The sequence below is a fragment of the Hyaena hyaena genome, unplaced genomic scaffold, assembly GCF_003009895.1.
Source record: "Hyaena hyaena isolate Hyena2069 unplaced genomic scaffold, ASM300989v1 scaffold_236, whole genome shotgun sequence".
Lineage (NCBI taxonomy): Eukaryota > Metazoa > Chordata > Mammalia > Carnivora > Hyaenidae > Hyaena > Hyaena hyaena.
Genome location: NW_024080868.1, coordinates 1,963,383 through 1,977,594, shown reverse-complemented (window position 1 = coordinate 1,977,594; position 14,212 = coordinate 1,963,383). Strand labels below are relative to the sequence as shown.

Below are 14,212 nucleotides of genomic sequence, written 5' to 3'. Positions count from 1 at the left end.
AAAACAAAAGGAGAAAATGGAATCAAAGAAAAAAAAGCCTGAGCCTGGAGTGAGGTTAAGGCCTAGACCACGTGAATGGTGGAGGGGGAATGGGGAACAGAAAGGGAAGCAGGGAAGGCTTTGCTTTGCTGCTGTCAGTTGGGACATTCCATTCAACTGCCCCTGGTGGACATTCCAGTCCACTGAGCATGCCCAGTTTGTGTGACTGACTTTCACCAAGCAGAACAGTTAACCACATCATCATAAAGGCTTTACCAACACCAGGCCACTGAAAACCATTCCCATATTTGTGATCAATGGACCCAAGTTTAAGGAGAGGAACTCCTTTGGTCTACAAAAATGGTCTGAGTCCCAGTCTCTAATTTCTTCCCTCTCAGATGCTCTGGTCTCCATCCAAGGGACAATATTTGGTGAGATGCAGCCATTTTGTTGGTCAGCAGGAGCTCAGAAGCAAGAAAATGTCATAGTGGTGGAATACAGCATCATCTTCCTCAATAGCAGCCCATCGCTGGAGGCTTCCAGATCACGGTGCCAATCAAGCGGAGGAGGGACTATCCTTTAGGAAACCTTATGTGAAACTTATGTGAGAAACTTGCCAACTTGCTTGTTTGATTTTTTTAGCCTTACTATTTCTGATACTTAGGTGCTTTCTCTTAGAGAGCCTGAAACAGCCAAGACATGACTCAGGACATGGAAGAATCCATAGGTGAGCATCACGGGATCCAGAGGAGCCAAGTGTTTTGTGTCTGTGCAGTCATATCTATATGTGGGGTGGGGGATGGTGTGGGTCATTATGGAAGATCTGTACACCTTAAAGATGTTATGAAACGGTACACCAGCATAAGGTTATTTCTTTCTACTCTCTTTTTATGCAAAAATAATAAAACCACATTGATTGTAAAGGGCCAATGATAGACTAGGAGCCTGAGAGATAATAAAAATATATAGTCTACCTGAGGAGAAAGTGGCTACAGCACAAAGGAAGTCTTTTGTTTAATCATAAATACTGGAAGAGTCCTTTGGAAATATTTTCCCCTAATTTCCAAGGATAGTTGCCTATCTGCTTTGCCAAAACACACTGTGCTAAAGGGCTCTGTGGCTTGATTTGGAGGCTTGCCTCCAAGAGTTTCTCTCTTGCCAACTTGCCATGTGGCCTGAAATTGCTTAGTTCCTTAGACTCTATTTTTTTTTTCAGTTTTCCAATGAGCTTTATTCAAATACAAATATGCCTAGAAAGTGCAAGTCAAAATAATTTAAGTCATTATCAGAAAAAAGAAGTTTTGGGGCACCTGGGTGGCTAAGTTGGTTAAGCATCCAACTTTGGCTCAGGCCATGATCTCATGGTTCGTGAATTCGAGCCCAATGTCAGGCTCTGTGCTGACAGCTCAGCACAGATTCTGTGTCTCCCTCTCTCTGTGACTCTCTCTCTCTCTCTCTCTCTCAAAAATAAATAAACATTTAAAAATTTTTTAATTAAAAATAGATAAATAAAAGAGAAGTTTCCATGAGTGTGGGACCAGAAGAGGGACCTGGTAAGGCTAGAAGTTTAGACAATGGGAAAGAGAGGTAGGCCAGAGGTGGTCAAAGTATGGAAAACAACATGGATGAGGTGCTGAGAGGAAGTGAAAGTCCAACAGCTATATCACACCATTGCCTTCTCACATTCAAGGGTGTAAGGGTTTCATCTCATGGCATCTGAGAGCTTAGCCTTGATGGGGAGCACGTATAGGGTGATACCTACATGACAGGGGAGATAATTAGCAATGTAGCAACTTTCATCTTCCCCTTCCCCTTTTATTCAGGTTTTGAAAAAAATACTATTAGCTATTTGCAAGTATGTCAAGTATATGAAATATGAATAAGACACAGCTCTTGCCATCAGAGTTGGCAGTCAAGAAGAAGAGGGGCACCTGGATGGCTCATTTGGTTAAGTGGCAACTTCAGCTCAGGTCATGATCTCGCATTGGGCTCTGTGTGGATAACTCAGAGCCTGAAGCCTGCTCCAGGTTCTGTGTCTCCCTTTCTCTCTGCCCTTACCCTGCTCGCTTGCTCTCGCTCTCTCTCTCTCTCTCTCTCTCTCTGAAAAATGAATAAACATTAAAAAAGAAGTAGAAGGGTGTTAGGGGGCAAAGGAGAGAGGGAGGGAATGAGAGAGAGAAGGCAATAGAAAAAAATATTCTGTAACTATTGCATTGTAATTAATAGGAGAGCATTTCAGCAGAGACTTAATTCTTTTTCTGTGCACTTTAGAGACTTTTGGAGATATTAACCTCACTCTAGGCATGCTGAACATAGAAGATAATATTAGTAAGGTAAGAAAAACAGAGAAAAATGTCTTTTGCATTTCTTTTTCTAGTCTAATTATTGCAACATTTCATATACCTCCTTCTTAGCCTTCACTTCCTCTCTTCTCTCTGGCTTCTTACGTGGCATTCAATCATTCAGAAAATACAGTTATAATGGAAGTCATTATAATGTTTAAACAATGGCATTTGTATTTGAGAAATCCAAGTATTCAATTATGGAAGCTAGCAAAAGAAAGCCCCTTTCCATGACCTTGAACCACAGATGTGGTACGAGGGGGACGTCAGACTCACAACCATGTGTATTACAGTCTCCTCCTGAATGAGCTCAGAGTTCCTATGAGCATCCCAAGAGATCTCCCCTACTCGTCTGTGATGCTGTTTCACAATTAGAGATTTCTTTCTCTGGGATGTGAAGGCTTTCTTGGCTTCAACAACCTTTTGTAAAATAACATCTACCTCCAAGGACGCTTGTCTGGGAAGCAGCACACTAGATGCTTTCCAAACAATAGTGAATTAATTGTATATTATTCACTCCTCACACCTTATGAGGTAGGTATAGCTGTTTCCATTTCACAGGTAAGAAGAGTGAGACCCAGAGCATTTACATGACTAGAACAGCAGAACTACATCCAAACACAAGCCTGTCTAACTTGAAAGGAAGGAAGGAAGGAAGGAAGGAAGGAAGGAAGGAAGGAAGGAAGGAAGGAAGGAAGGAAGAAAAGAAAAGAAAAGGGAAAAAGGAAAAAAAAATGCTCCTAGTCATGATTCAATGCAGCCTCTCTGTGAAGGGTGGGGCCTACATATACTTTTATCAGTGGTTCTCAACCCTGACTGTATACCAGAATCTCTTATGCAAGGGAGTTATTTCACACCTTCAACCTGGGCACAGTACCTTGAAGGCAAGGTGCTTGAGGCTGTGGGCATTTCAGAACACCGGTCTCTCATCTATCAAAGGCCGTGTGGCTACCTAAGGGATTTAGAAGAGACCTCTCACACAGCGCCTGGCCAAGCCCCATGATTTCCAAAGGCTAAGATCTGTCCAAAGGAATTCACAGCTTTCTCTCTATAAGGCAGAACTAAAGCCAAGGGCTTATGAATTTCTCTAAGGATCCAGCTTCATAGCTTATCAGCCTCTTGGGGAATCACAATGTGCTCCTTATTACCATAGTCACTCCCTTGTGGGAGCAGTAGTTAGGGAAATGGGCATTTCCAGTCCCCGGAGGGCCCTACAACGGTGATTTTCAAGACTTTGATATGTTAGCTAAGCTGTCTCCACCTTCAGTTAGTTTTCATCGAAGTATTGTTGTCAGGTTAAGATAGTTTTCAGAAAGAACTTTGCTTTACATATAAGCCTTCATTCCTAAAGTTGCATATTATGTTCAGAAAGCCCCAATTAAGATATATAAAATTCACTGTAAAGTAGAAATGCATTGCTCAGCTTGATGGTGTTATTCGTTTGGACTTCATCTGATTCCTTTAGTTTTGCAACTCAAATTTCTGTGTATTCGCTTGTATGTCCACAGGAAGACATTTATAGTCATCTCACTTCCATCATTCAGAATACCGACATCTTGGATGATGCAATTGTCCAACGGCTGATTTATTATGCTTCTAAGGACATGAGAGACAACACTGTAAGTTTTATTTTTGATGATGAATCCATGTCAGGGCCAGCAACAGGTCCTTAAGTGACACAACTGCATCCATGTAGACATTTATAAGCTTCTTGTACATTGCTGTCTGCACCTCAAATCACTTTCATTTGTTCATAGTATTATTACAATACCTATTATTTATCCCTTCACAGATAAGGAAACTGAGGCAAAGCTAAAAAAGACTTGAGAGATCATATTATCCATTCCACTCTTAGATGAACATATTGATGCTTGGAGAGATTTTATTTTTTTCAAAGTAACACAGCTATTGACAGAACAAGTAACTAGAATCTAATTTTTTTCCTTTCCATATGAATTGTGATTTCTTCATGTGCCTACTTATCTACATATGCTAGGCATTATATTTAAAAATTTATTTGTAGAAATAATTTGAGTCCTAGATGTTATTTTCTTCCAGAAAGGATTTTTTTACTTGTTATCTGTCAAGGGTACTAACAATCTATGATTAATTTCAGGACTTGAGATTTTGGAGAGGGGTGAGGGGAGGGAGGCAGGGCACATCTGTGACTCCAAGTTGGACTACAGTTCATGGAGGGCCAATTGAACCTTTAATTTAAATGCAGGTTTTTGGGGTCTTAGACCAAAAGATGAGAAGTGGGATGGCCGAGGTCTACCCATTTGTTGGTCCTAAATTCTGTTGATTCTTCCCAAAATACTGCAAAGTAGCTTCAAATATAGAACTTATGTCTCCAGATTCCCAATCTTTTCCTGATCTCAACTTAATAATTCATTCCACCCTATGTTGGGATGTTTTTATGAGTATACTTTTAAATATCTTGTCCAGCTCTTTTTATTTTCCTCAGCAGGAAAATTGATCATTGATCAAATTACCTAGTTGAGCATTACCAAAACCAGAAGTCCCTCCAAATATCTCCAGTATCAATGATACCTGGATCAGGACAATACTAAGACTCCAAACTCTAGACTCTTTGCCCCATTTCCCTTCCACCATTCCCTTCAGTCTTTCAACTGTAGTGATTCATCACTTAAACACAAAACATAAATCCTAGGTTCATAGTGCCTGGCCAACTAGCAAGAAAACATATCTTGATCTCAAATTTACAAGAAATTTATTAAAACATAGTTTTAAAATTTCATTAAAATCACATCTGGGGGCGCCTGGGTGGCTCAGATGGTTGAGTTTTCAACTCTTGATTTTGGCTCAGGATACGGGATCAAGCCCTCATCGGCCTCCTTGTTGAGCGTGGAGCCTGCTTAAGATACTCTCTCTCTTTCCTTCTGCCCCTTTCCCCTGCTCATGCTCTCTCTCTTATAAAAATAAATAACTTCCATTTTGGCAGCTACTGACCATTACTCTAGAGGCTTCCGCCCCGGAGTAGTAGCAGCCTGTTCTCTCTATCCCAAGGCCAATATTAGCTAGACTGTTACCTCTCTGCAAACTCACTCTGCTCTTTCTCTAGTTGTTATTATTATTTTCCTTTTCTTTCTCAGATCCTCAGAGAAACCAGAATGCTGGCAGGTGAGGTTTTGGTGTCTCTTGCTGCACATGATTTCAACTCTGTGATGTATGAAGTCCAAAGTAACTTCAGGATACTGGAGCTACCAAATGAATTCATTGTGCTTGCTTTGGCTGAACTGGCAACAAGCTACGGTATGGAGGGAATAACTTCCACATTTTCCTGGGAAACAACTACCCTGAATAATTGCAGCAAATGGCTGCAAACAGCAGAAAGGAGAACATATATCCTTTCTGCTGTACTAAAGAGTATCAATAGGAGGGTTTAGGCAGCTGTTGCTGAGCATAGGTGAGCCTGCTGGCCCACCGGCAGTCCATGCTGCTCTGAATTTGGCTAGACTCCCTTCCACCCTCACCTTCCCTTTCACCTGGCTTTGTTTTGGCCAAAGCCCTTTTCCCACATGGCACGTTCCACAAACCACTGGACACTTACATGAACTAAGGGTTTGTTATGATTTTTTTCTACACCATTTTACTTACCAGATATTTTATTTGTTTGTTTGTTTGTTTACTTATTTATTGAGTGTCTATTACCTATGCTAGGCCTTGGGGATGTAGGAAACTTCTGGTGGGAGAGATGGACATTAATAAAATATCCAAACAAGCAATTGCTACCAAGATACAGGTGCAAGTGACTTTATAGCTTGCACGTTATTTTAAACCAACTGCTCCTTGATTCTCTAACTACAGCCAGGCATTAGGGCAAGAGGGATACAGGAGGACATCTTCCGGCTGCCCCTTGTCTGTGTCACCCATGCAGCCTTGAAATGCTTGTTGCTGACACGAAGAGCCACAGAACATCCCAGTGAGAGGATAATGCTTTTCTCCTCTTGCGCCCCTCTTGGCAGTGACCCAGAGTATTCCCTTCATGATGATGACCCTGCTCACCATGCAAACCATGCTCAGGCTGGCCCAAGAGGAAAGAATGAAGGAAGTTTTCTGTATTGGTGGGTATCCCTATGGTTCCCTCTTTATGAAGACCACACTATGAATTGAGCAAATGTTTGATTTTCCTTTCACTCTAGTTACACTCTTTCTAATAATAATAGCTACCATTTACTGAGTGCCTACTGCATAGGAATTTCTCTCTCAATCCTCACAGCAATTATAATTCTCTCTCTCAGTCCTCAAAGCAAGGTAAGTACTATTACCCCCTTTTACAGATGAGAAACTGAGGGTCATAGAAATTAAACAATCGCCTTAAAGTGGTGACAGTCAATGTGATGGAGAGGTAGCATTCATGTCTATGTGACCACCCCATCTATACTCTTTCCACTGCCCTAAAGGGCCTCCACTTCTAGCCTCCTTCTTAGTTCCATCACGCTTTCCCCACAATAGTTCTAGGAGCTCACCAGCTCTTAGCAGTAGACTAAATTTTGGCATCTCTTTATAATGCAATATTGTAATAATGATAAGTAATCAAACCAGTCAAAATACAAGCAATCATAAAATTAAGGAAAATAGGTAAACAAACTATGGGTTACAAATCTCCTCTCCACCCCAAACTGAAATACATCTATAGTAATCAAGAGTCTACAAAGAAAAACATGCTCTGGAATTCCTAGGAAAAAAACATTTACAGCACAATGAGGGGCTTCTTGGATGAGGCTGGAGACCTAGACTTCTCTGTCTGATCATCCACTGAACCATCAGGTGATTCTGCCCTCTCTCAATCTCATTTTCACCCTAAACACATTAAAGTGATTACTAAGATCCCTCTCACCTCTGACACCCCCAACACTACTACTTGGTAATATTTAAAAGCCCATGGTGTCAGGAATGTCACCTTTACCTATCAGCCAAGTCTTTTCTGCTCTGTTTTGTCTATTTCTTCTTGTTCTGTCCTCAGTGAAGGCGACATTTGTATCTGATACATATGGAGAATTTACTATGTTCCTGAGCAATGCCTTGGGTATTTTAAGATTATTGTTTCCTTTAACCCTACAAAAACCCCATTAGGTAAGTAATATTTTTCCTCCATTTCATATATGAGAAAATTGAGACATAGAAAGGTTAACCACTTGCCTGCAGTCACAGCTAGTGTGTGGCAGAGCCAAGATTTGAATTGAGACAGTCTGGCTCAAGGACTTAAGCAATTACACTAGATTAGCCCACTTTCCAATACTTTTTATTTTCCCTACTTACTATCACAGCTAACATTGTGTTCTTGCAAATAAACTTTGGTGCCTGTAATAGCATTTCTATCTGCAATATCAACAACCAACAGGGAAAAGGAAATAAAATTAGAAATCATCATGGCATTGAATAAGGGATTCTCTGTCTTTGTGTTATAAAGTTATCTAGGACCCTTTGGTCCTAAAGCAATTTTTGCCTGACTGCCGCTAAAGAACAGGTATAAAGTTCTGTAGTCATCCATCCTTTCATCTAGCTCTTCATTCAATCAGTCAGTAAGCAGACGTTGTGCTCATTGTTTCAGATACCATTAATAGATAAGACATCCTTTTTTTCTTGTTGTTTATAGGCCAGTGCAAGACAAACACACACACCCACACACGTACACAATTATGACAAAGCATAGCAGGAGATTATCAGTTTGATGAGAATGTGAATTAGCCAATAAATGGCCAGCTCTAAGATACTCGGGATCTTTCCAGAGTATTCTTTGCATGTGAAGTATAATTAAGGAGTAGACCATGAATTTTCTTTATCATTTAGTAAAACATGAGGGCTGAAGAAAGAAATAATATTATTTAATGCAGTCGACGCAAGTATGTATAGGTTGGTGGTAGAAATATTTTTCAGGCCCAACATTATTTTTTGAAGGGAAACAGACACATGGAAATACATAGAAATCAGAAGTGTACAGGTTGATGAATTGTCACAAAATGAACATACTGCCACTTAGGTTAAGAAGTGGGACATTACTAATACCCCAGAAGCCACCTCATCTTTTCTCCCAATCATCACCATCTTCATCCTCTCCAAGGGTAACCACAACCCTGACAACCATAGATTAGTTTTGTCTGTTTGTGAGATCCTACATATTGTTGTGTGAAACTATAGTCCACGTTCACTTCTGTACACTATTACATGTCTGTAGTACAATTCTTCCACCCTACCTGTTGGCAGATATTTAGACTATCTCCTGTTTGATGTTATTACCCCAAAAAAGTGAATTTGAACATTCTTGTATAAGATTTCTAATTCCTATATACTTGTGTAGCTAATGACTATAAACTTAGGTGTGGAATGTTTGGGTCATGGAGAACACATATTCAACTTTGGTAGATAGTGTCACACAGCTTTCTAAAGTGTTTATATCAGTTCATGCTCCCCTCAGTGTATATGAAAATACCAGCTGCACTTTAGTCTTACCAACATTTAAAATTGTCTGAAATTTTAGCAATTCAGAAGGTTTGTTCTAATATCTCATTATGGTCTTAATTTGCATTTCGCTACTGTGGCTGAATACTTTTTATATGCTTATTTGGTACAGTCATAACATTTTATAGAAACTATTACACATTTGTTAATCATCAGCACACTCTTCTCAAATTATTTTATGGTCCCTCCCACCTTTAGATTTTTCTCAGTCTGTGGTTGTTTTTTAAATGCAGCCCTTGAGAAGTTCAGCAAGGCCATTTACAAGTACGTCAACCACTGGAGAGACTTTCCGTATCCCAGATTGGATGCCAACCGACTCTCTGACAAGATCTTCATGCTGTTCCGGTATATAATGGAGATGTGGGTCCCTATTACCTCACCCGCGCAAGTGAGTGGCGACCTCAACATGCCTCAGGCTAGCTCTCCTTCCATGCTGGTTGAACTTGCTCTACTCTTTCTGACATGATAATTAGTCTCAGTTGTTTTGGAAAGCTATGAGTTGTGATTTATCAGGTTTATCATATCTTCTTGTTTTTCCTGTTTCAAATCACTGTTTATTCATTATTGAACTAATGTTTATTGAGTCCCCATGACATATCAGACACTGTTCCACATGCTGGAGATACAGTAGGGGTCAAACAGACCAAAATCACCACTCCCATGGAACTGACATTCCCATGTACAGAAAGAACAATAAATCACTGAAAATGAGTAAAATATATTGACAGTTACTTCATGCCTTATATATCATAACCCACATTTGGGTTGAGTTATTGACTAAGAAAAGCAAGAGCCACAGAAATTTACTTTGTCAATGTAGATGACAATGAAATAAAATAACATCTAAAGAATGTGCTTCAAAATATTGTAATATCTTGCACAGAATAGGTAACAAAGTGCATTCACATATAATCCCATGCTTATTGGTATAATTTTTAAATGTAGGCTAACTTAAATCCTTTTTAGGTCTTTTATTGGTATAAAATATATATAATGTATATATTATAAAAGATGTAACACATAGCTTTCTCTAGTTCAGTTTGTTTTCTATACTTTAAGCTACCAAAGCATTTATTTTTTTAACACGCTGGGGTAGTTAAATCATTAGCAAACATGAAACTTTTAAAATAACCTATAGAAGTCTTTTCTTTAAGGCACCTAAAAAAACAAAATTCAATACAAATTTGCCAAGCACTTTCCTAGCTTCCCACAGGAAGAGTGAGACAAGTGACAAGAAGGTACACAAAGTAATAAGGAAACACAGAGAGAGAAGCACTTAACTCCTGTGGTGAGTACTGGAAAGGCCGTGACATTGAAACTGAGCTTGCAGCCTATAAAGACATTCAGTGCAGGCAAGATCCATTCCCTAAAGAGGCAACAAAGCCCACTGAAGCATAGGCTGAGACGAGATAACTTGCACACTTGAATGAGTCCAGTGGGAGAAAGGAAGGGGAGAAGAGAAAGGGGAATATAAAAGGGCAGAAATAAGTGAAACCAGAAAGGTGGTCTTGGCCACATAATGAGGAGCCTTGAATGCTACATAGGAGCTTGGACTTTTTTTTTAATAAGAAATGAAAGACCTTTCAAAGGGTTCTAAGCAAGGAATAATTTTTGAGAAGCAAAGGGAGATCCATGGAGTCTATTGTTTCAGTTCTCAAACAAGAATAATCTTGAAAAGTGTCCATTGCTTGGAAATGCTCTATTGCTTAAAAGAATCGTCCAGCTGACACACAGTTGAGAGAAATAAATGGTTGTTATTATAAGCCACCAAGTTTCGAGATGCTTTGCTGTATGACAAAACTTAGCTGACAGACAAAATTCATCATATAATTTTAGGTAGAAAAAGTAGAATGTAGAACTTTAAAGAATGGCATCAATTAAAAAAATAAAATGTATGAAGAAAATATAGAAAAGAAAATTTCAAATAAATAAAAATCATATTAAAATACACTGAACAGTGATTATCTTTGGGGACTACGGATACTATTAGCAAAGTGAATATTGTGTTTTTTCCTTCATCATAATTTTGTGATTTCTAAACTTTAGTAATCAACCTATTTACATTTATATTTTATACATGTTCATTTTTGTGTGTCAATAGAAGCCAGATTATAATGGATTTAGGAGTAAGTGAGAAGTGAGAAGTGGAGATAGCAAATGTAGATCTGTCTTTCAGAGAGCTTTGCTTTTTTGTTTGTTTGTTTGTTTGAGTATTTATTTAAATTCTAGTTAGTTAACATATAGTGTAATAACATATAGTGTAATAGTTTCAGAAGTAGAATTTACAGATTCGGCATTTCTACTTTTTTAAGGAAAGAAACAGAATTGGGGTCTAGGAGTCCAAGAATTGTTTTAATATGAGGGAAATTTTAAATTTGTTAGCATATTGAAAGATAGTGACTATTAAAGAAAGATTTAAGAAAGATTTTCTTAAGAAAGAAATGGGGAGAGAGGGAAAATACTAAAATGAGTAACAGCATAGATGTAGATGTAGATATAGCTACAAATACAAACATAAACATAACTGTCTCATGCGATGATCTTAACCTAACCATTATGTGAAGGAATCTTTCTTGGCTGAAAACAGTGAGGAAAGTTCTTGGGGGCGGGGGGGGGGGGGTGGAAACCTCCTGGTGTTCTGAGAAATGTACAAAAAGCATAGTGAAATATTACAAGTGGTATTTGTCTGCTGCCTCTGCAGACTTTGGCCATCGTTAAGGCGCATGGTCCCACAGTGAGCCTGCTGCTTCATCGGGAAGACCTCTGCGACTACGCCCTGGACCAAGTACCCTGGCTCCTGAACCAGTATAAAGACAAAGAGATCGATTTCCACGTCACTCAGGTAAGAGCCACGCCCTAAAGGAACTGATTCACAGTCTACTGGTAACCATCCTGGAAGACAGTAAATCTCAAGAGGTCCTGGGGAACTGAAATACTGGTCTGGGCAGCTGAACTTAAATACTTTTTGAGGACTAGGAAGTAGAGAAGAGGTTAACATAGCTGGGAGATGGACTCTCCAAAAAGAGATTAAGAATTTTCTTTTCCAGCTGCTGAGGCACTGAATTGCTAAAAAAAACTGGTAACTGCAGGAAGGGTATGGGTTCGTTCGCCTCACAGACCATAATTATTTGTCTTCCACATCCTGTGCTGCTGCTTCACGGGCAGCCTCCAACTAATGTTTGAGAGCTTCCATTCTAGAGTCTGAAACAAATCCTGACCGCAGTGGTCCTTTATGACGTTGCCCTTCCAAAGGGCTTGAGAAAAACCATCTTCATCAATTTACTCCACCAGGTAAGAAAATCCTGCTGTCAGATCTGATTGTTTCATTTTCACTGGGTTTCTGTTGTTAACATCTCCCTCCTGGTTCTTCTTTCTCATTCAGGTGTGCAGCGTTGCAGAGCCTCCAGTAAAGGAAAATGAAATCGAAGCTTCAAGCTGTTTCCTCATTCTAGGTAGGACCCAGCATCCAGAGGGTTTTTAATAAAAATGTCTCCCAGCAATGATGACAATGATGATGAAGGATGTGCAAACTATCACATGAGTTATTTTGCACGCACACAACATTGCTCCAAACTCACAGTATTCTGTGCCTCTCCCTAGCCTACCTGTTTCCAAGAGAAGCCTAACAGGCAGGGGAATCAATCATCGTGGTTTCCCCTCAAATCCTTTACTTTCAGTTCTAAAATCCAAAAATTTCCAGACATATTTTGAGGATTAACCCCTTTCCAGATACATGGTTGACAAATATTTTTCCCATCCCATATGTTGCTTTTTCGTTTTGTTCATGTGGTTTTTTTCTGCTGAGCAGAAGATTTTTGGCTTGATATAGTTCTGCTTATTTATTTTTGCCTTTGTTGCATCTGCTTTTGGTGTCAAATCCAAAAAATAATTTCCAAGACCACTGTCAAGGAGCTTTTACCACCTGCGTTTTCTTCCAGGAGTTTTATGGTTTCAGGCCTTACATTCATGTCTTTTTTTTTTTTTTTTTAATTTGATCGTTGTATACGGTATAAGGTAAGGATCCAGTTTCATTCTTTGGCATGTGGCTATCCAGTTTTTCCAATATGATTTATTGAAGAGTCTAACCTTTCCCTAATATATTTTTTGCTCCTTTGTCAAAAATTAATGCATATGCATGGATTTATTTCTAGGCAAGCAAGAGTGAATTGGGAATCCTAGAGATAGGAAATGCTTTTTTCTTGGTATTTGAGATTATTTGAAACTGTGTCAAGCCCAAAATCATGCTTTTTTCCCCCTGGTTATCTCTTAGTATCTATTCCTCCTTCTCTCTCTCTCTCTCTCTCTCTCTCTCTTTCTCCCTCCCTCACTCTTTCCCTTTCCTTCCTGCTCTCACATCACAGTCCCAGTCATTGTCTGGTTAGAATACCAAGAACGAGTTGTAGAGGAAGCACCAAGGTCTCAGAGCCAGTATATAAACTGTGTTCCAACACAGACCCTGAGAAGTAAGGACAAGAGCAATCCCATACCTCCCATACACCTCCCCTCCCCCAAATATGTCATTTCTATTACTTCACTACACACCTTTCTATTATGTCCTAGGTCTTTTCTAATTGATCCCTTTATTTTTATTTTTTCCTCTGTTCTGTGGTCAATGTAATTAACTGTTTTACTTTATCTCTGATCATTGTGAACCTAAACTTCTCTACTCCAATCAGGCTTTCTCTGTCTCTCCTGCTTCCTGCCTTACCCATGTAGCTCTCTAGTTCCACAACTGGTGAAGCATCACTCCAACCTCTGCCTCCATGTTCACAAGACATTGTCCCATGTCTCCTCTGTTTTCCTCCTCTCTTGAATTAGGACCCACCCTAATAACTTTATCTTAATTGGATTCCATTGTAAAATACCTCATTTCTAAATAAAGTCATATTCACAGGCATGAACAGATGTGGACCTAAGTATATAAATCTCTCTTAGTGACCCAATTGCCTAATTCTGTAGCACTAAAGATGCACCGATGGCATAAACTCTAATTACCAACCTAAGAGTCACTGTGACAATCTTCATGGAATTCTCCTTTTTCCATTCACAAGTATTTTTCCCTAATGTGAAAAATGAGTTCTTGTGACTCCAGCATTTTTTCAACTTTCAGCCCATTCCAACCCTGCAGACCTGATGGAATTTTTTGATGAACAGTTGAGAAGTAATAATGAAACCATTCGAACGGGAATCTTGACTTTGTTAAGATCAGCTATCAATGCTGAGGGTAAGCAAAGGGATGAAGCCACTGGGGTTTATCTTGTGCCAAGAAGCAAACTGAAGCCCATGCATTCTCTAATTCTATTCTATGTCTTTGAGGTTGTTTATCAATGATCACATTCAAGTGAAGCTCTGTCTTCTCTGTCATCTACAATCTATTAATTTTAAACAGGCATTTTCAATTACCTCTC

At 39.3% G+C, this 14,212-nt stretch overlaps 1 protein-coding gene across 3 annotated transcripts in view; it reads left to right on the top strand.

Annotated features, from left to right (window-relative positions):
- Positions 1–226: 226 nt before the first annotated feature.
- MROH2B (maestro heat like repeat family member 2B) overlaps positions 227–14,212 on the top strand; it is a 59,358-nt gene continuing 45,372 nt past the window's right edge. For 2 of the 3 annotated variants that reach the window (XR_005530506.1, XM_039244291.1), the window contains exons 1-10: positions 230–706; positions 2,251–2,312; positions 3,830–3,940; positions 5,435–5,594; positions 6,308–6,406; positions 9,038–9,192; positions 11,506–11,646; positions 12,003–12,095; positions 12,187–12,256; positions 13,915–14,028. Coding sequence is in view for 2 of the 3 variants with exons in the window: in XM_039244291.1 (XP_039100222.1) it covers positions 679–706; positions 2,251–2,312; positions 3,830–3,940; positions 5,435–5,594; positions 6,308–6,406; positions 9,038–9,192; positions 11,506–11,646; positions 12,003–12,095; positions 12,187–12,256; positions 13,915–14,028 (1,033 nt within the window). In the remaining variant the exon portion in view is untranslated. Of the gene's footprint in view, positions 707–2,250; positions 2,313–3,829; positions 3,941–5,434; positions 5,595–6,307; positions 6,407–9,037; positions 9,193–11,505; positions 11,647–12,002; positions 12,096–12,186; positions 12,257–13,914; positions 14,029–14,212 lie in introns of all 3 variants that reach the window. The other variant, XM_039244292.1, reaches the window with a different exon arrangement.